The following is a 22,438-nucleotide window of genomic DNA, read 5'->3' as shown; positions in this document are numbered from 1 at the left end:
GTAAAGTAGCAAGATGCTGTCGTCCTACTTTTTTTATATGAAAAAGAATTGGAGGAGGAAGAATTTTTCATCAGAAAATTTGTATTGCTAGCAAGTGTAAATGAGACAAAAAGTACAAGTTTTGCATCAGATAAGAGCACAAACCATAATTAATTATAAACAAACAGATGCAAGACTGAACCAGGTGCAAAATTTGTGTCCCGTTCAGGTTTATACTGCAAACAAACATAGCCTGGATAGTTTTGAGAAGGCACATGAAACGATCAAGGTAAATTCAATACATGGCGGGTTGCAATCAAATAACTGTGTTAAAAGCATATATAGTAATTTCTTAACTCCAGCCAACTGCACGCATACTTGCAATGATTTGCTCAAACAATTTGGTTGGAGATTTCCAATCCTACTGGACCTTCCTGCCCACATAACACCTTAAGGCTATGCTACATTCTCCAACCTAAGAGGCTTTGTATACTTCGCAGGATTTGGGTAATGGGCCAGGCCCGTAATTAGTGTTAGTGCCCTAAAATCTATATCTATATCTATACTACTTATAAAAGAGTGAATGTCTCTTCATTCTGGAATTTTCATTGGATATTTTTTATCCCTTTTGTCTAAACATACAATGGGCATAAAGAGAGTATATATGTCATTTACTCTCATTTTAGAAACTACCCACTTATGTTTAGAAACTATCCACTTATAACTAACTGTTCATGAATGATGAATGTAGATGATTCAAGTGCAAAACTCTTTTCCGGTGAGCTTGTGTGTGTGGAATTGGAATCTATCACCCCCAAAGAAACGAAGAATTGGGACAGGAGATATAGTTCATAGAAAAAACTAAAATCATGGCGGATCCTGAATGAGGTCAAGGTGGAAAAAAGGGCAACGTATGCCTAATCATCCAGACTCCAGAGAGCACCCATTTGATCGATTGTCTGGATTTTCCATGTTTAAATGTGATAAAAAAAAAAAAGTACTTTCTTTAGGTACTCTATAGGCCAAAAACTGAACAGAAGATCTTCCACACACCAAAGAATTTCTATATAGCACTGATCAACATTCAACAATAGCATGGCCAAGCCCATTTGCTTAAATTTAAAAGAAACATCATTTAAATAATTCAGAATCTGTCCTCTGTTGCAAGTAGGTCCAATTATCCATTAAAACACAGGAAAAGGCCTTCTCCAAGCACAGAAACTAGAGCCAAGCCGATGCAAGGCCTGTTAAAGATATGAGAAAATTGTTGCGTTAGTTCCATTATATTGAAGCCTTTTTATTTACATGCATGGATAAGGGAAATAAAATCGAAAAAAACACATGAACCATGAGATTAATTTCCTTACAGTACTTTCACTAAAGGCATAGATCGATGGATTTCCTTGGAGTCATTAACTCAAGATACATATATGCGCATGCAGTGGGAGGTGAAAGGATCATAAACTATTGCCATAAATACATAGTTAAGTTAGTACATCGAATTGATCATATATATCAAGGGAAAACAACCCCGTGGGAAGCCTTGTTATAGTAATTAATTACCAAATATACAAAATTGTTGTCGTATTGATAACTAGAGCTGGCTGCAGCTGGTATGTTCTTTCATTTGTTTCCCTTCTTGGTGAGGAGGATTGCAAATCTAGGATCGATCAGAGAAGTTGGACCAACCCAGGAAAAATCCCGAAGGGAAACTGAAAGGCTGATAAAAAAAAAAAAAAGAGAGAAAATAGAGTATCTCAAAGTACAGGAGCTTGGAGTAGTCAAAGAGAAACGATAAAGAAAACCTAGAAATATTTAAAGGATTAGGGTCGTCCATGGTCATTTGGACCGCTTCCCAGAGCAACATGGACAGTTTTGCCTTCCCATAACTCAGTTGACTGTTATTGTCTGCTCATTCACCCATCTCCTTTGTAATTGCAGGAATGCAACTGGAGCTTCTAAGGATTCCACTCCTCTTCTTACTAGCTTTGTCTCTAGAACTGATAGAGTTGGCCCTAACTCCTCTGCCTTCCAACATCGTGCTCTTTCTGAAGATCTCTCTCATGGCGTCAGCTTGGTATAGAACTGGGTAGCTCCTTCCAATTCTATTAAACCTCACACAAGCCTTCATATGGGCATCCAAGGCCTCTTCTCCTTTTCCTCCATTCTTCTGGACTTCTTCCTTCACTGCCTCGGAGCACAGCCCACATATCCATTTCCCGCAGAACTTATCACGTACCCGCTGAATGTACTGAGGCGTGCACTCTTCCGACATTCCGCAGCACGCACACTTGGCGTCTTCGATTTCAGAAATGGGTGGGAGCTTTACATCAATGGCCGCTTTGCTCAATTCGAAGGAGAGGTCAGAAACTGTCCTTTGAAGGCTTTCGTTTGAGAGCCTGCTGGTGCTGGGTGGCTTGCAGAAGTTGTTGCTCCTTGAGTAGGAACCAACGAACGTTTCTCCGTGGGGTGCCATGACGAGCAATTCTTAATTATGACAACTGAAGCAATTCCCACTTCGGAATGAGTTTGAGCGCTGAAGCAGATCGAACTGAAGCTTGAACGTCGCTTGGAAGTAGTTCTTAGTTCTTAGTGATTGAAAACCAGAAGCCAAGTGAACAGTTTGAAGGTTATCTCATGCGAAAATAAGGTAAACCCTTTGCACTAATTTATAGCTGTTGAGTTCTCTCGAGTTCCAAAGAGTTAATGCGTATGGACAATGGAAACTCTCGTGCCTGTAATTAATGCAAAAAAAACTGAATACTCTCGACTTTTCATGAAGATGAATAGAAGAAGGTGGCTTTAATTTGCTTCTTTTTCATCCTTTTTAAATATCACAAAAAATTATGTACAATTGAGAAAACAGGAGTTACAGGACTAGTAACAACTTATCTTTAACATCACAAATAGAAAAAAAAAAAAACAGGAAAAATAAATATAAAGGAAAGAGAAAAACAGGGATATAAAGAAATCAACTGGGCACGTTCACATGGGACTTAAAATGTTACTAGATGGCTTAAAAAAATGATACTAGATCATTGGGATATCCTTTGTAATTGAATACCCAATCCAATCTAATCTGATATCTGATAATATTTAAACATTTACATTTATGCTTATATCTATTAGTACAGTAGGTTTGTGTTAGAGAATAAAAGCCTATTCAAGGATCTCATTTAATAACTTTAGTTTTTAGGTTTGTGTTAGAGAATGAAAGCCTATTTAAGGACCTCATCTAATAGCTTTAGTTTTTGAGCCTCTACTTGTCCATGTTTCAAGTCTGATGGACTTCCTGGGGGAGAATAAAAAACATATTCATACATTTATGTCTCATGAAAATTATTTTCAAGGAATTATAATATCAAGTTCATTTTTAGTTTAATTTATTAATGACTTTCAATATTTGAATAATTAGAGTTTAATCTGAATCTAATGGATAAGATCCAATGCCAATTCAAATATTGCCCTATATAGATTTCCATAAAACATCAATATGTTAGAGCCAAATTATGCAACCATGAACAGCATTCATGGGGCGTTCCTTTTTGGGATTTTGAGAGGGGGGACAATCCCAGTGACCAAGAAATCTACCTTCTTTTTTCAGATTTATGTAGGGATCAAGGATAATTTATTTTCCTATGTATCTCAAAGATGGGGTAAATAACTTTTCCACATGTAGGAAAGCTATCAACACTTGAATGAGACAAAAATACTCCGACTTTTATGACTAAATGTAACTAAATGAAAAAATAATAATAATTTAATTAGGTCCCTGAAAATGCAAGAATAATATAGAACCTATTTTCTTTTTCCTTGGATGGAAGTAACACAAGTTCTGCATTCACGTTTTGGCCTCCTCCAACCATATATATCCATATATGTGTAGCTTTCTTTATTACTTCTTTTGTAGGGATAACACGGTATGAAAAGATTGGTCCCAGTGGAGAAAGAGGGATCACGAGAAAATGGGGAAAAAAAACTTAATATACATTTTGTTAATTCACAGATATCTTGGTGTTTTGTGATTATTTACATTTTTTTTTTCTGGTGGAGAAAGAGGACAACAAGGAGGTGTGACTTGCTTTCATGGTGCCCTTTAGATTTCATTCCGTATATGGAGTTGGTGAGCTAGCAACCGAACCCTATCTGCCTTTCAAATGGCAATGGCATTTTATGGCTTCGTGCAGGTTAATTAGGGCTCTAATCGAGTTAGAATTCGGATTTGGATCTGGCTAATCCAAATTCAATCTGATTATCGAAATGTTAGGTCCAAATCTAATCCAAAGCCCAATATGTTATATTCGAATGGGGTTTGGATTTAATACTAGTCTAGGCTTATTATTCTTAAATTGAATAAATAAAAAAATTTAAAAAAAAAACTTACTTTTAACTTGTACACATATAATAAATTCATGTAAATATAAAATATTAATTTTATTACTCTTAAATTGTATATAATGTTATATATGGATGCATTATATGCACACATAAAATTTGATTGGACTCAGATTTTAATCAAATCAGATGGGTTAAATCTGCATTCAATCTGATTACAATTTGGATGCCAGTTCTAACATCCAAAACCTAGATTAAAAGATTGGGTATATGTCGAATTAGATTTCAGAGTTTTGGACTCCATTAACAGCCCTAGTGCAGGCGAAACTTAGTCTCTACCAGATTGGGTTGGATCATGATTGGATTAGAATGATTTTAGGTAGGTTCATGATTGAGCCAAATTCATACAAAATCTAATCTGTTGACATCCCTACACACCGGCTACCTTGATTATACATAAAATGCAATAAGAAGGAATGGTATCGTTTGAAAAATGGCATTGGACAAAAGAACTAAATAAATTGTACTCTCTAACTTTTCTTGAATCTAGGAATCACAATGGGGCAGGGACCATATTCCCCATCCTGACCCTAACTTCGAAACAAATCCCTCACACCAATTTGGAAACAAATTCCCAATGGAGATGGGTTCCTTGTCAGGACCCAAATCCTCTAAATTTTTAAATTAAAAGTTTTTAGAAAATAGATTGCTTAAAATAAGGGATTTTTTTAATATATATATATATATATAATCAAAGTCGAGACAGGTGAGGAATTCACTCCGTATTCTTGTCCTCATCCCTAATAAGGTATCACTATCAATCCCCATCCCTGACCTGATAGGGTTGGGGAAGCTGAGTACCTGGTGGGGATGGGGAACCTTGAGTTCCTAGTGGGGATGGGGAACCTACATCCTGTACTTGTATTTCATTTAACTTAAAAAAAAAGTTGAATAATTAATAATCATAAGTGTACAATATGAATCAAGAGGGTTTTCTTATTCAAAAAGGCCCTACAAGAATTATTGCATCATTTTTCTCCTGCATTTGGTAGAGGTGTAAATTCAAATTTTACACCATGGAAAAATGTGAAACCAGTTTAGTGATGGATGGAAATTGGGACTGGTTGATTTTGAAAATTTACACTGATCATGTTTGGTTTTCTATGATGTAAATTTTCAAACTGGGTCTTGACAGAAGTTAGGTCTCGACAGAAAAAGGTGAACAAGCAATGCTTACGCTGATAGGCATGAGCGAGCAATGACCATAGATATCGATGAGCTATGTTCTCACATCTCCGCACCCCCACAACATCATCTTCCCTTTTCTTACCTTCAACTTCAAGACCCGACGACGATTGCCACCAATCTTCCATTGCTTTAAATGCAGCTGTAGTAATGAAGAATCAAAATCTTATTCAACTCATTTCCTTCCTCCCAAATTTTCTTATTCTCGTCTCCCACCTCTCCCATTCCTTCACGCTCTCTCTTCTAATCCGAGTATGGGTTCTCTTACCGCTGCGCCAGTAGGATTTTGCACTAATAAACTGCTCTTATTGAGCCCAGATCTTGAAGGAGTAATCATAGCTTGAAGGATTTGCACTGATAGGCTGGAGTTTCATCTCCAGCCTAGATCTTGAAGGATTTACACCGGTTTAGTGATGGTGCTTCAATGCGTACACTGGCAAGATTTGTGCTGATACGCCGTTCGCCACTACCGGAATTCTGATACGCCAGAACTGGGTCTCGACGGAACTCTGATACGCCGGAGCTGGAGAAGATTGCAGGATTTGCGTTATCACCGCTGGGAGTTCTGTGTTCTTTAGAGAACACAATGAACAAGGCAGGTCGTAGGTAGGAGAAGAAGGAATAGAAGAAGAAGGGGAAGAAAGGAGAGAGGGAGATAGAGAGAGAGAGAAAGAGGCCGGAGAGGGAGCGGAAAAGGGATTCGGCCAGAGGTGGGGGAAGCCGTTGTTGCCCTGATTCACTCTCTTCTTCGATCGAACAAAGACATGCAGCGGGAGGCGCGAGGTAACTGTTGGATAGAGGAAGAGGAATGTAAAGTTTTACATTGATTTTATCGATGTAAACTTTCTACTGATTTTCAGTGAATATACTGACAATAATGGACTTTTACACCGATTGATGAGGTATATTAACACATCTACCAAATGCCTGCAAAATCAAACTAGGTGTAAAGTTTACCCCAGTTCAATTTTACACCTCTACCAAACGCAGCCTAAGTGAAAGGGTGATTATCTTAAATTTATTAATTGGCCATAATTAAAAGGAGGAAAAATACAAGGGAAAACATAACCCACCTTGCCCCAAAACCCAAATACACAAACTCACCTTCTCTACCTAACCATAAAGAAAAATAAAAGAACAATACATTAAAAAAATTACTATATCATTTTCTAATTCAAAGACCATTTTTGCATGAAATCAAATTGATGAAAAATATACCATTTTTGTATCACTAGCAAATGATCAGTTACGAATCTCTCGTTTTGAGTTGGAAGGAGAGGCAAAATTGATTGTGAAGCGGCTTTTGGTGAATCCACCATGAAAAATTCGGACTATTGGCAGAGATTACAAACAGCTTATGCAATCTTTTGAGCTTATTAGAGCATGTCGCAGCAAGACATGGTATAGTAATCTCAATCATATGTATATGAAGTATATTCCTCCTGACTTCGTTACAAAAAGAATTAGAATAAGGTTTGTAACTGAATTTTATATGTGATGAGATGGAAGTTGCCTATTTGGCTTAAAATTAAAGAAAAATACTTTATAGAAAAAGAAAACATTTTTTTATTTTGGTCTTGTTCGTTTTTCGGTAAATTACTTATCCAGGTAACCCAGATAAGTGCATTTACCCATGTTCTTTTATTTTTCATGTAAATAAGACAATGATCATTTTATCCATAAAATTTCATTATTAAAAGGGGCATTTTTGTGTCATTCAAGTGTTAGCAACTTTCCCTCTAGGTGAAAAAATTATTTACCCATCTAGGAGATGGGTCTCACTTACTCCGGTAAGTGATACTCAAGAAAATAAATCCCATTGACCAACTTTCCCCCTCTCAAAATCCAAAAACAGAACGCCCCCTTTATGTGCAAAAAAAATGGAATCACATAAATCATCTCAAAATAATTTACCCATGACATTGATAGTTGATACTTGATAGATAATAGGGTATCCACAGCCTTAACCAAGGCGGTGCTTAGTTTGATAAAATTAAATAAATAATTGAGAAACGGAGAAAGTTGTAGGAACATAGTCTAATGCAGATGATAGATTACTGGCGCTCTCCACTTGTAGGGCTGTCAATGAACCCTAAAAGTCTAATACCTAATTCGACTCTTAATTTGATTAATCTATCGTCAGACCTGATTATTGTTAATAGAGGTGTCAATTGGACGGATTTGGTCCAACCTGATCCAATCTAATGTGAGTTCATTTATGAATGGATTGGACCGAATCCAATCCAAATCCAATCCAATCCATTAAAATGTAAATGGATTGGATTGGATCCAATCCAAACTGAATGAAATATCAAAAATTATATAAAAGCACTTTTGTAAAAGTACTTTGATAAAAATATTTTCATAAAGTGCTTTTACAAAAGCACTTTATTGAAAGTACTTTAGAAAGGTGCTTCCATAGACTTTTATAAAAGTGCTTTTGTGGAAGTGCTTTTGTAAAAGTACTTTTGTGGAAGTGCTTTTGTAAAAGTACTTTTATAGAAGTGCTTTTATAAAAGTGCTTTCATAAAAGTGCTTTTATAAAAGTGCTTTCGTAAAGTGCTTTCATAAAAGTACTTTCATAGAAGTGTTTTTATATAAGTGCTTTCATAAAAGTACCTTTGTAAAAATGCTTTCATAAAAGTGATTTTCTAAAAGTGCTTCCATAAAAGTGATTTCGTAAAAGTGTTTTTATAAAAGTGCTTTTGCAAAAGTACTTTCATAAAAGTTTTTTGTAAAAATGCTTTCAGTTTTGGTTTAGGTCTAATTCAAACCAATAAGAATATGGACCAATTTATTTTGAATCAACCCAATCCAATAATTATAATAGACTGTCCAAATCCGATTTAATATGGTTTGAATCGGATTAAATCTAAACCAAAACCAGTCAATTAACACCCCTAATTGTTAGTAATAATGCAAATAGTGATATGTGATTGCAATTCAAGGTGAGTAAAATGTAGGTAGAGAGTAGTGGTCAGGAAATCCCGTTATGAGCTTAATTGCAGCTTGGGCCTGAACTCTCAAATATTAATTTAGTTCAGGCCCGGGTTGAGCAGATTACACTTGGACTTGATTTTGTTCATGATGATGTATTTGCCATGTGCATTTAAACATTCCATAATCTAAAAATATACCCTTTACATTAATTTTTAGACCATCTTTTTCGTCATTGACAACAATTATGTTGCATGTTCTTCACCAACGACAAGTGTTTGCAACTAACTACCCCTTTTTTGAACAATATAAAAATAGAAAAAAAATATTCTTCAATGATAAGATGATACTATTGCTTTTTCAGTAGTGACAATCTTTGAGTGTTTTTTTTTTTTTTACCACCGGTTGAAACCACCTATGTTTTTTTCTGAGACCTCCACTCTTGGAAATTGGGTATTAGTGAGTCTCATGAAAAGGAACGATTTCCAAGTGACTCATTTACTGGGTGAGTAATACCCTCATAAAACTTGGATATATATATATATATATATATATATATATATATATATCACTTATCCATGCACACAAAAACTTATAATATGTGATAGATTTATATTGTCCCTTTAATATATTTTTTGATAAAACAATCATTTTACAACTTTACATAGAGAATGAAAGGATATTGGAAAATGCACTTATCCAACTTTACATGGGAAAACACTTTTATGGATAAATGCATTATCCAAATAAATGACTTATCGAGATATGAACAAGGCTTTCAAGTTTTTTGAGCCTAGGAATGCATAGTAACAATGCTCATTTTCGTCATTTTATTATCTCACCTCTTCAAATTCAGATCATCCAGATTCTTATACTATTAATTTAAAAATACCCCCATATCCAATTTCGATAAGATCCATTTACAACCCTATCTAAAATTGAAAGAAATAAAAGAATCGCCCCAATTTCAATCAGATGGCACCTGCTACCTTGTTTTTGAATGGATCATTTACTAAAACACCCCATATAATTTCATGAATTTATTAAAACCTATCCTATTTGCATTTTAGGGGGCATTTTTTGTTTGGATTTTGAGGAGGGGGGGGGGGGAGTTGGTTCCCATCTCCTACGTGGATAAATAACCTGAGAAATAAAAAAATATGGGTAAATACACTTACACGGATAAGTATTTTCCAAGAAAAACTTACTCAGGTAATTGCATTTATTCGGATAAATAACTTATCAAATGAATCTTAATAAAACATTCCATAGGTTTGCAATTAATCGACCTTTAAGATTTTGAAAGTGATAAAGATAATTTTGGAATAAATAATCATGGGCCAATGCCTTTAGGATTCTCCATTCAGTCATGTTACTATTTTTAAGAAGCCGCAGAACAAACACTTCTGAGTCAAAGTCGATTAATAGGTTGCAAATTATACGAATGTTTTTAGTAAAATAAGAACCACAGGATAAGTTAAGTAAAATGAAACTGTAGAAGACACATCTGCGCCCCACAAACGCTTCATATGCACATCTCAGCGTGCATTAGGAATATCCCCGAAATTGTCAGGAGATGTTCTCAATACACGTTTGTGGTGCCCCCTCCGTGAAGTGCATATCTGAATTCACAATAGGGTGTCAGTAAATGACCCTAATACCCTTTTCGAATTAAATGCCCGAATCGAGAGCCCACATGTCGACTGTTTTGAACTTTGAAGCTCTCCCTCCCTCCCTCCGTCTTCTCTGAAGCCATGGAGACCCTACTTATCGACTGTGTACAGAGCAGTCTTCGACATTTCATGCTTCGGAACGCTATTTTCCTCTGTGAGCGCCTCTGTGCAGATTTTCCATCGGAGGTCAGTACATTAATCTTTTTCCCCCTTAGTTATGCTATTCTTCGTCAAGATCGCTAGATACTTTACTTGCCAACTTTTGTTTGGATGATATTGTTATGGTTTTCAATAGCTTTCGAAGGTTTTTGGTTGTCAATCATTTTTTTTTTGTGAGCTTAGTTTTGCTGATAACTTGTTTTCATCAAACAATCGCTTGTTTATCTGCAAATTATACTATGTTATTCTTACTCTTTCAATTTCCTGATCGCAAAAAGAGATAATAATATTCGGGATAACAGTTCTATCGGAAACTTGACAGATAATGTGGTTTTAGTAAGACCTGTTTTACGTGTATAGAGAGAAATTTATTTTTTTTACTTCCTTTTTTAAAAAGTAGTTCGAAATTTGAGTTTGCATTTGTTAATTAATACTATATATATTATTTATTTTTATTTTTTTGCATTCTTTTGGAAAATTTTGAAAAATTTAAACATTTTCTTCCTTGCTTCTTGGGCACAAAAAGCCCCTTGCGCTTTTAAAACACTGCCTTGGATTCAAAAGATAATGACTCGACTCACTTTCTATGCTTGATAACGATTGCAAATTTACACATCTCTCTGTAATTTGAGTATGTTATTTTTCCATGCTTTCTAATTACTTCCTTTGCTGATTCTCTTCATTTTTACTTTCTCTAGATCTCTTACTTTGTTTTAACTTGACTGCAAATTGAATGCAGTTGAATTCACAACTATTGGCTATTTGTTACTTGCACAACAATCAAGCTTACTGTGCGTACCACATTTTGAAAGGTATTTACTACAAATACCACATATTTATTTTGCATGTTTCTATCTAGTCTGTTATATCATATTTTTCAACTTTTTCCCTTTTCAGCACTGTTCTATATTCAAAAGTTTATGGCCATTTATAACTCTCATCTTGTTTGGCCTCAAAATATGAAGGGACACAAATGGCTCAATCCCGCTACTTGTTTGCAATTTCATGCGTTCAGATGGATCTTCTTACTGAAGCTGAAGCAGCATTATGCCCTACTGAGCCTAATGCAGAGGTATGCAACTTCTTGTAAGTTATCAGTTTCAAATATTACTAGAATGATCTGAAGCAGCATTATCCCACACTAAGGAGCTTACTGCTGATGTTTCCCACGTACTGTAAATTATCAGTTTCAGATAATATTAAAAGGGATCTCGTAGGGGTGTCTTTGCTGGTTTACAATATGCTTCATCTTATACATAATAGAATTTATTGTTCAACACTCATTTGAAATGCACATGACAATGGAGTGAATGGACAGCTGAATGACATTCAGTTTTTCTGGGTTAAACAGTTTTGGTTCATGCCTTTAGTATTGGCTGAAGATTTTCTTTTGGTCTCGCTTCATCTGAGTTTGGGTCTTGACCACTTATATTTGTTGAGGAAATCACAAACTCTAACAACTATTCTGAATTGTCTGTTCAAATGGATTCCTATATCATCAAATAATAGGCTTGATGGTTTGAAATGGGTGATGCGAAACAGAGAAAATCTGGTTTAGGGAGAAATTGATTTGAGACTAACTTATTATCAGAATTTGTCTTTTTTTCTTTCTTTTTTTCTTTTTTTCCCTTTCTATTTGACAGCTTTTGCACTGCTTGTAGGCTCTTCTGTTGTATCACCCCATCTCAGAATTCTTGAAATGGTGGGCCCATCTCTCTCTTTATTTTTCTCTTAATAAAGTTGATTTCCTTTTGCCATATGGTCTATTTGAGGTGGCTCCATGCAGAGGCTTACTATATGATTTTCGAGTATGAATAATTGGGTATGTTTTAATATAAATGAGAAAATGAAGTATAGTGTGTCTCATTTGATGCTAAATTAAGAGGGGGAAACGAAATTATGAGATATTGGTACTTGGTTCCCCTCCTGTCTTCATGGTTCATCATATTTAGTGCCCACTATTTTTTCCTTCTTTTTTTATTTGGTGGGGGGTGGGGGGTGGGGGGGAGGGAGGGCATTAGTAAGCGAAATTTGATAGGTATTCCTTAATTGGTACTTTAGTCGGCAAACTGTGATTGTACTGGATTGGTGGCTTATTTAAGCACTTTGTGGGAAGGATCATAAAATCTTCTTTGGTATTACATGTGTGAAGATCTAAGAAGTCTGAGATATTGGCTTTCCTTTAAATGCTTAAAGGGTCTATTATATTGGGCACAAGGAAACTAGAAGTTGGGGACTCTTGGAATTTAATTGATTGGGCCTTTAGAGAAAAGGAGACCACTGGAGACTCTATAGGTGTGTGCAGCTCCAAGAAGGATTAGATATTGGCCTTCCTTTAAGGGCTTATGGGCTTTATGAAGTTGTCCACAAGGAACCTAGAAGTTGGAGACTCTTGCAGTTGAATTGACTCGAGTCTTCAGAGAAAAGAAAGCCAGTGGAGATTCACTCATTATTGAGGGAATTAGGGGCATCAGTTTCATCATGACTGTCTTTCTCTCTTCCATTGAGGTTGGTTAGTGATTTACCTTTTCCGTTGAGCATAGTTCTGGATTTTAGTTGCATTCTGATGTTATATGGCTGTGTAGTTTTGGTTAATTCCCTCTTTCCCACTTTATGTTCTTCATATCTTCTCTTTCTTCTCCTAATAAGGCATTAAGGTTACTTCTTCTAAAAATTGAGAAAGCAAAAGAAAATAATGGTGGCACATTTATTGCCTTTTCCTGTGCAGGTTCCAAATGGTGCAGCTGGTCATTACCTTCTTGGGCTTATATATAGGTAGTTCACTTTGTCTTTGTTCTAAAACTCAAGTTACCTATTTCCTGTTTTTTCCCGAACCCTGTATCTATCTGTTTATAAAGTAAGGTTTCCTTATGCTCCATGTAGAGGCAGAATTAGCTAGGTTATGCCAATTCTGGACAATATCATCTCTGGAGTTAAAGACAATGTTGGACTAATGACCAATGACCTGGTCAGAAACTCAGAATTCTTGTTCCTCTCAACCTTTAACCTGCCATACTACACAAATTGTTGACTTGGTTAATTACCCATCTACCCAAATGGTTGAATCAGTGAGCTATTAGGCATGTTCATCTGGGTGACCAGGTTTTTGTACTATTTTATTATTTTGTTTTTTCTTGTCAACGATGTCATGGGTTGACCTGTGGACTGGGTGGTTGTTGAACTGGTAACCCTTCCACCTGGAGGGAAAGCTGGTTCAGCCTTTGGGCCAGGTTTCAAGACATTGGTCAAAGATAGGTAATGCTTTTGCCCAATGAGCTTCCTTATCATAACATTTTCTGTCATTGTCTCCTTAGGATCGGGTTCTTCTTTGAAAGTTATACAGTTTGTCTCCTCCCAAACTGTCCAAAAGACTTCTGCCCTAGCACATTTTAATATGAGGTGCATATGCCTTCAAACAGGAGCATGTAACAAGCTGGGCTCTCAGGTTCAACAACATGGACATGTGGACTGGGTGTCCAGCCTCACTAACAAGCTTTCTTGGGCATGGGTGGGTGAGCTCCTTTTTATAATACTAGAATCATGATTGAGTTCCTATGAGCATGACAGCCAGGCTTGTGCTTAGTTAAAGCTAGTGAATTGGGGCCTTTATATCATGGGGATTGATAGAGCAGATTGACTATACACAACTGGGAATGGAACTCCTCACAAAAACCAGTCAGTTGAACCTTTATCTTGTTGCACGGATGCTACTATTGTGGCTGGGTATCCTATGAGGTTTTAACCTAATGATAAATTTGGCTGTCCTTTTTGGGTGAACTTCATCAAACTTGTACTGTTGTCCTTGTAGGTTTTCAAGACTGCTATTCAGTCTTGATCACTAAGAGATTTCAGGTTCGATGAGAAGAGAAGGTGAAGAAGATGTAGAAGGAAGAGTGATGGAAGAGCAATAGAACACAGATTTTGAGGAGAAGAACAGAATGTCAATATTCTGCCGCCGCCACTTTAAGTTAATATATATAGGTTATGCTAGTTACATGAAAGGACATATCTGCCCTTGGTGTTTACATCATAACTGCTAACAAATAACAACCAATATAAAACTGAAACTAGAAATAACAGAACAGCAAAATAACCACAACTGTGACTAGATACATTCTACCCTACGGACAAAGTGGGACCACAGCTGTGGGGCCCACATCAATGTTCTCTACACTCCCCCTCAAGTTGGGAGTATATGTTCATCATTCCCAACTTGGATAGATCCGCCTCTAGCTTCTTTCTTGATACAGCTTTAGTAAGAATGTCGGCTAGTTGCATACTGGATGTGATGTAAGGGAGGCATACTTCTTGAGATGAGACCCTCTCTCGCACAAAATGGCGGTCAACTTCAATGTGTTTGGTTCTGTCATGCTGTACTGGATTATGTGCTATATTAATGGCGGCTTGATTATAACAGTACAACATCAGGGGCTTCTCATACTCAATACCCAACTCCTCAAGTAGAGATCTTAGCCATAGGATTTCAGCCACTCCATTGGCCATGGACCTGTATTCTGCTTCAGCACTTGACCAGGAGATCACACTTTGTTTCTTACTTCTCCAGGAGACAAGGTTTCCTCCCACAAGGGCACAATATCCCGAGGTAGACCTTCTGTCATCAACACTCCCAGCCCAATCTGCATCAGTATAAACCTCCACCTTCATGTGATTGTTGTTCTTGAAAAGTATACCCCTACCTAGGCATCTCTTTAAGTAGGCTAAGATTCTTTCTGCCGCAAGAAGATGTGTGGTTCTAGGAGAATGCATGTACTGGCTGACAACACTAATAGCATAAGTAATATCTGGCCGAGTGAGGCAGAGATATAGGAGCTTTCCTACCAATTGCTGGAACATAACTTTGTCTTCAAGAAGCTCCTCACTCTCGGCACTAATCCTGTGATTCTGTTCAATTGGTGTATCTGCAGGCTTGACACCTAACTTTCCAGTTTCTGCCAACAGGTCTAGGACATATTTCCTCTGAGATATAAAGATCCCCTGTTTGGATCTAGCAACCTCAATACCCAAAAAATACCGGAGTACACCAAGGTCCTTCACCTCAAATTCTTGGTGAAGAAGCTGTTTAAGAGACTCAATCTCATGGCTATCATTCCCTGTGACCACAATATCATCAACATATACTGCCAACAGTGTCAAAGAGGACTCCACCCTCTTGATGAATAGGGTATGATCTGACTTGGCCTGTACATATCCAAACTTCACAAGTGCTAGTTTGAATCTATCGAACCAAGCCCTAGGTGACTATTTCAAACCATACAAAGCCTTGTTGAGCCGGCAGACCTTCTTACTTACTTCTGCATCATAGAATCCAGGAGGCAAACGCATGTAAACTTCTTCCTACAGATCTCCATTCAAAAAGGCATTTTTCACGTCCATTTGGTATAAAGGCCAAGTGTGACTTGCTGCAAGGGACAAGAGAACTCGAATAGTAGTCATCTTGGCTACCGGTGCAAATGTCTCCAAGTAATATCTGCCATAAGTTTGTGTAAACCCTCTTGTAACTAACCGAGCTTTATACCTCTCAATAGATCCATCTGCATTATGCTTCACCGTAAATACCCATCTGCATCCAACTGGTTTCTTTTCTTTTGGCAAATCAACTACCTCCCAGGTGTTGTTCTTCAACAGAGCATCCATCTCAACTTGCATTGCATCTTTCCATTTAGGGACAGATAGGGCTTCTTGCACTGTTCTTGGAATAGGGACATTGGAAATGAAGCTAAGGTAGGACCTGTAGGTAGGAGATAGGCGATCATAGGATAAAAAATGGGAAATACAGTGGACTGTGGATGTGGTACAATGTCGTTTCCCTTTACGGACTGCAATTGGAAGGTCAAGATCATCTGTAGGGGAAGTCTCTGTGGGCTCTAGGACTGAAGTATCTGGACCTGGAGCTGCAGATGAGATTGGAGCTGGTCTGGACTGCTGATGATCAGGATCAACCTGCCTGCACCGCTTGTGATAAACCCTCAACTCCTGATCCCTCTGACCACCCTCACCATTGCAGTTCCCATCACCTAATGGAATAGGTAAAGGAACTGCCCCACTCTCACTACTCTCCCCTGAAGACAAGAACTCAAGCACCCACTCTCACTACTCTCCCCTTGAGGGGCAACCCGAGGATAATAGGGTGTCCCCTCAAAGAAAGTGACATCCATGGAGACAAACTTCCTCCCGGAGACAGGATCATAACAGCAATAACCCTTTTGAGTTTGTGCATAACCAAGGAATATGCATTTGGAGGCTTTGGGTTCGAACTTGGAGGGATGGGGTCCGAGAAGCTGAACAAAGCAAGTGCAACCGAATGTCTAAAGGGGAATAGAAAACAAGTCCTCACGTGGGTGTAGAAGCAAAAAAGGAGATCGCATATCAAGGACCTTGGAAGGGACCCGATTAATAAGGTATACCGCCGTGAGGATAGCGTCCCCCCAGAAGCAAATAAGGACATTGGAAGTAAACATGAGGCTTCTAGCCACTTCCAAAATGTGCCTATTCTTCCTCTCGGCAACTCCATTCTGCTGAGGTGTATGAGGGCAAGAGCTCTGGTGGATAACCCCATGATGAAGAAGATAAGATGTCAATGATTTAGCAAAGTATTCCTTTGCGTTATCAAATCGAAGAACTTTGATCTTGGCATCAAACTGGGTTAGGATCATTTGGTGAAAATTTTGGGTCAGGGAAGGTACCTCATCTCGTGAATGCATGAGATAAACCCAAGAAAAGCGAGTCTGGTCATCAACAAATAACAAAAAATATCTGTACCCACCCATGGAAGGGATATGATAAGGCCCCCAAACGTCAGTATGCACAATATCAAAAGAATTATCACTCCTTTTATTACTCAATAAATAAGGCTTTCTACAATGCTTAGCAAACTCACAACTTTCACACTGTAGCTGAGACAACTCAATAGACTCAAATAAAGTAGGAAACAGACTCTGTAAAGATCGAAAAGACAAATGATCTAATCGGTTATGCCAAAGCATAACTGGACTCACATTCTTAGAAACAAAAGACAACTTCTCTACTGACTCTCCCTGACGGAACCGCTCCCCGAGCAGATAGATCCCATTCGTCTCACGGCCAGTCCCAATCACCTTCTGCGTCTCTAAGTCCTAAAAAACACATCGGTCAGGGAAGAAGGTTACTGAGCAGTTCATATGCTTGGTAATACTACTGACTGAAAGAAGGTTAGTATCAAGCTTAGGCACATGCAAAACAGATGATAGGGAGATAGTATCTGAAAGCTTCATGTCACCCTTCCCAGAAATAGGAACCAGGGAGCCATCAGCAATAGATACCTTATCCCTACCAGAAGACAAATGGTAAGTAGTAAACAGTGAAGGCAAGCTAGTCATGTGATCAGATGCACCTGAGTCTATTACCCAACAAGGTTCAATAGTACTTGGAGCTGAGGCATGATAGGCTGAAGCTCGAGTACCTGAATGGGCGAAGGCAGATGTGACAGGGGCTGATGGAGGCTGCGGTGGCTGAGCTGAATTTCCAACCTCCTTTTCTAGCTGTATTAGGGCAGCTCGAACTGCAGCTAAGTTCTCCAAAGATGTTCCTTTTGTGCCAGATGAGGATGCTGAATCAGTGTTCATGGCTACATGAGCAGTGCCCTTCTTGTTTCTTAACTTCGCAGGAACCAAGTGGGGATGCAGTTTCCAACATGTCTCTTTTGTATGTTTGGGTTTCTTACAATGTTCACATACTACATCCTTCTTGTCTTCCTTCCTCCTGTCCTTCTCTGAATCACCCCCTGATTTGGGTGTAGCCACTACCAAGGCTGATATGGGTTGCATCATAACCTTCCTTCTGGTTTCTTCACTGTGTACAAATGAGTAAGCCTGAGAGAGAGTCACACTGTCTCTAGTCAAAATCTGCTGCCTCACAATATCATATTCTGAGTTCAGTCCCGCCAGGAACTCAAACACTCTGTTTGTCTCGATGTGCTTTCTATGGGTCTGAGCATCTTTGGGACTCTCCCACTCAAGAGTCTCTAAGTGATCAATCTCATGCCACATGGACTTCAAGGTAGAGAAGTAGACCGATACCGGTTTCTCTCCTTGTTTAAGGGTGTTCACTTCACATTTCAATTCATATGCTCTGGCAACATTAAGAGGTTGGGAGTAAGTTTCTTTCATAACATCCCATATCTCCTTAGCTGTCTTTGCCCACAAATAATTCCGGCTAATATGAGGCTGCATAGAATTACACAGCCATGTCATAACCAAGTAGTTTTCTTGCATCCACTTGGTATATGTCCGGTCTCCCTTGGAAGGTTCTTTCATATCTCCCAGGAGGTACCCTAATTTACCTCTTCCACCAATAGCCATCATGGCTGATTGGGCCCATTCCAAATAGTTTGATCCATCAAACTTTACGGTCGTAATCTGACCACCCATCTCAGAAATACCACCATAACTGATGTTCCCAAGACTGCCTTCTGCCTGAATTTTAGACTCCATTTCTGTCAAGTCTCAAAACAGTACTTGAATCACCAATCACAATCAAAACAGTATAGGCCTGATCTGTATTCTCAGTGTATGTGCACAAAACCGAAGTAATTCTGATCTGAAACCAACTAGCCAACACAGCAGTAGCTGTCCGTAGATCTCTAACCCCCTTAGAACTCTGAGAACAGCTTTAAAACAAAACTGATATGCTAGGGAAAGTTAGGGTTTTAATCAGTCCTGAAAGGAAGCAATTCAGTCGCACAGTCCAAACTATATAGATGAGCTTTCAGTAGGGTTTTAATCAGTCCTGAAAGGAAGCAATTCAGTCGCACAGTCCAAACTGTATAGATGAGCTTGCAGTAGGGTTAATAAGAAATCCTAGAATCTGATCGAACCTACCAATCAACTTAAGAGTAGCTCTAGGTAGATCACAGGGTTCAGTCAACCACTAGGGCTTGCCGCAGATCACTTTCAAACCCTAGAGTAGAGAGAAACACAGTTCGGTCCAGGGTTTGATGTAAAACCCTAGGAAATCGAAGAGAGAAAGAGCTAGAATGGTTCAGCCTTCCCCTCCAGATAGGTCCAACCTATCTTCTCTGATAGAACTTCTAGTAAAAAGTAACAACTTAAAAGGAAAAAATAGTTCGCTGCCTTCTAGGGTTACCTGAACCCTAGTCTTCTCTGATCCTTCCTGACCACCAACACTCTGCAACCCTAGCAAGTTTCCAACAGCTGCTAGTACCTCTGGCGATCTTCAAGAATCAGTCTGCGAACTCCTCCTTTTTAGCTTTCATTCCTAGGAGATTCTCATGTGGTCGGCTGGTATTGGACTCACATGAAAAACCCTAACTTGGCTCTGATACCATGTAGGTTTTCAAGACTGCTATTCAGTCTTGATCACTAAGAGATTTCAGGTTCGATGAGAAGAGAAGGTGAAAAAGATGTAGAAGGAAGAGTAATGGAAGAGCAATAGGACACAGATTTTGAGGAGAACAGAATGTCAATATTCTGCCGCCGCCACTTTAAGTTAATATATATAGGTTATGCTAGTTACATGAAAGGACATATCATAACTGCTAACAAATAACAACCAATATAAAACTGAAACTAGAAATAACAGAACAGCAAAATAACCACAGCTGTGACTAGATACATTCTACCCTACGGACAGAGTGGGACCACAGCTGTGGGGCCCACACCAATGTTCTCTACAGTCCTTTTCTCTTTCTTTTTTCTTTTTGATTCATGATGATATTAAAAAAATATCCTTTCACAACAATGGAATCATCATCTTTTCATACTTTACTTTTTTTGGTTGTTCTATTCTCAGTTTCTCTTTCTCACAACTATATGTGATTTGGAAGGAGGTAGCACAGATTTACTCTTTGGGTATAAAAGTGAGGTTCCTCTTTGGGTAAAGGCGTAAAGACTTTGGATTGCTTCCAGAATTACTCAGTCACTGACATTACAAGGACATGGAAGGGGGTAGCACAATCCTCTAGGGCAAAAGAAAAAGTAAGATTGGTGTGTAGAGATAGTTGTTAGTTGTTAGTGTGTGTGTGGTCCCACTAATATCTTTATTTTTATTTCATGGTAGTTATGGTAATTAGGCTAGACATATTTGTGTTATATTTAGTTCTCTTTCAGCAGGGGTATTTGTGTAACTCCACTAATGTTAAGTTACAAGCATATAAATACCTGATGGGCGGCAAGTTAAGTCAACCGCACCATTTTTATTCTTTTCTTCTTCTTTTTCTGTTCGTGATCTTCTTTTCTCTTCTTTTTCTACTAAACTTATATTAGAGAAACAAACAGTTTCTGGTTTCTTTTATCCAAGTTGGTACCAGATCTCATGTGAGCCTAATCCAGTCGGCTGCATGAGAACTTTCTAGGACTGGAAGCTGTGCATCATCACCTGATTCTTGGAGGTTGCTGGAGTCTTGAGTTGCTGCCCAAGTGGGTTGCATGACCCTTGGAGAGTGCCTGGTGACCAGGAAGGATCAGAAAAAATAGGTAAGTCCAAGTTTAGGGTTTAAACTGGAGATTGAAGGTGGTGGTGATCAGTTTCTTTTTGAGAAAGAACTTCATTTTATTGAGACCGACCTTGAATAAGAGCGGTTTAAACCACTATGGAAGCAGTGGTTGACATATTTATGTCCTCCCTGTTCGTTTCTCTAGGGTTTATGACAGATGTCTATTTTCCCTGTTCTATATTCTCTAGAGTTTTCCAAACCCTACGTTCAGTTCTTTGCTCCCAGACTTGTTTTTTGACTGTGGATGATTTCTGGGTGATTATAGTGAACTGTGATTGGTTTCTAGGTGATGATTCTTGGCTGTGAAGTGATTTCTTGGTGGTGATTCTTGACTGTGAATGATTTCTGGATGATAATTCTTCATTGTGAGTGATTTCTGGGTGGCTGATTTCAATCAGCTAAGGTTTTCTGCTTAACGAAAGGGCAGTTCAGGGGTTTACTTCTTGAAATAGTGACCTGTTAATATCTCATATATAATGGAGAAGGCTGGAAGTGAATTAAAGACTCAAGGGGAAGGTTTTTAGGTTCTGGAAGCATGACTGAAAGTTCTTTTCAGATTACTACTGTTAGGTTTGATGGAACCAATTACTTGGAATGGGCCCAATCAGCTATGATGGCCATTAGAGGTAGAGGCAAACTAGGCTGTGATTGGGGATATAAGGAAGCCAGCCAAGGAAGACACATCACATGCCAAATGGATTCAAGGGAACTATTTGGTGATGACATGGCTATGCAATTCAATGCAACCTCACATTAGCCGAAATTATTTATGGGCAAAAACAACCAAGGAGATTTGGGATAATATGAAAGAGACATACAACCCCAACCCCTTAATGTTGCTAGGGCTTATGAGCTGAAGTGTGAAGTGAATAATCTCAAGTAAGGGGAGAAACCAGTCTCCGTTTACCTTGTTACTTTGAAATCTCTGTGGCATGAAATTGACCACTTGGAAACAATTGAATGTGAAAGTTAGAGAGATGCAACAACTTATAGCAAGCTGATTGAAACAAACAGAGTGTTTGAGTTCCTAGTCGGTCTAAATTCAGAATTTGACATTGTAAGACAACAACTACTTATCAGGGAGAGTGTGACATTGTCTCAGGCCTATTCACTAGTGCACAGTGAAGAAAGTAGGAGAAATGTGATGTTACAGTTTCAGCCTATGGAATCAGCCTTAGCAGCAACAAAACCAAAATTTGGGGGAGATAAGGAAAGGGAAATGAAGAAGGAATATAAAAGGGAGATATTTTGTGATCATTGTAAGAAGCCGAAACATACTAGGGACACTTGTTGGAAGTTGTATCCTCATCTTATTCCAGTTAGACTCAGAAATAAGAAGGGAAATGCTAATGTGGCAGTTACTACTGATAATGCATCGTCTTCCAGCACAAGGACCACATCCCTAGATGCCCTAGCTGTTGTTCAAGTTGTCTTGACACAGTTGAAGAGTGAATATGGTACTTTTGGACTTTCATCTCAGTCACTAGCTACTATATCTGCTACTCCCACTTCAGCCTTTGCTCACTCAAGTACAAGAGATACAACATATCATGCACCAGTTCTAGGTTACACTAGACCTTTTTGGGTAATAGATTTCAGT

General features: G+C 38.3%; 2 protein-coding genes across 11 annotated transcripts in view; one reads left to right on the top strand and one right to left on the bottom strand.

The window, feature by feature from the left end:
• Positions 1 to 1,891: 1,891 nt before the first annotated feature.
• On the bottom strand, positions 1,892 to 2,455 carry LOC104604505 (uncharacterized). Its single transcript, XM_010268878.3, has one exon. It carries the CDS (start codon positions 2,453 to 2,455, stop codon positions 1,892 to 1,894), a length of 564 nt encoding a protein of 187 aa, XP_010267180.1.
• Positions 2,456 to 10,194: 7,739 nt separating this feature from the next.
• LOC104604504 (cell division cycle protein 27 homolog B-like) overlaps positions 10,195 to 22,438 on the top strand; it is a 52,866-nt gene continuing 40,622 nt past the window's right edge. For 2 of the 10 annotated variants that reach the window (XM_019198966.2, XM_019198965.2), the window contains exons 1-3: positions 10,195 to 10,355; positions 11,068 to 11,140; positions 11,226 to 11,400. In XM_019198966.2, coding sequence (XP_019054511.1) covers positions 10,251 to 10,355; positions 11,068 to 11,140; positions 11,226 to 11,400 — 353 coding nt within the window. In that variant the 5' untranslated portion in view covers positions 10,195 to 10,250. Of the gene's footprint in view, positions 10,356 to 11,067; positions 11,141 to 11,225; positions 11,401 to 11,989; positions 12,031 to 13,056; positions 13,104 to 20,525; positions 22,296 to 22,320; positions 22,424 to 22,438 lie in introns of those variants that run through there. The other 8 variants (XM_088890069.1, XM_010268877.3, XM_010268870.3 and 5 more) reach the window with 7 other exon arrangements.

The sequence above is a fragment of the Nelumbo nucifera genome, chromosome 6 (genome assembly GCF_055504915.1).
Source record: "Nelumbo nucifera cultivar China Antique chromosome 6, China Antique-T2T, whole genome shotgun sequence".
NCBI lineage: Eukaryota > Viridiplantae > Streptophyta > Magnoliopsida > Proteales > Nelumbonaceae > Nelumbo > Nelumbo nucifera.
The sequence above is the reverse complement of the archived record's forward strand: the minus strand, read 5'-3'. Positions and strand labels throughout refer to the sequence as shown.

Excerpts from the sequence above, each read along its gene's own strand:
- LOC104604505 (XM_010268878.3), bottom strand. The coding sequence starts at position 2,455 with ATGGCACCCCACGGAGAAACGTTCGTTGGTTCCTACTCAAGGAGCAAC.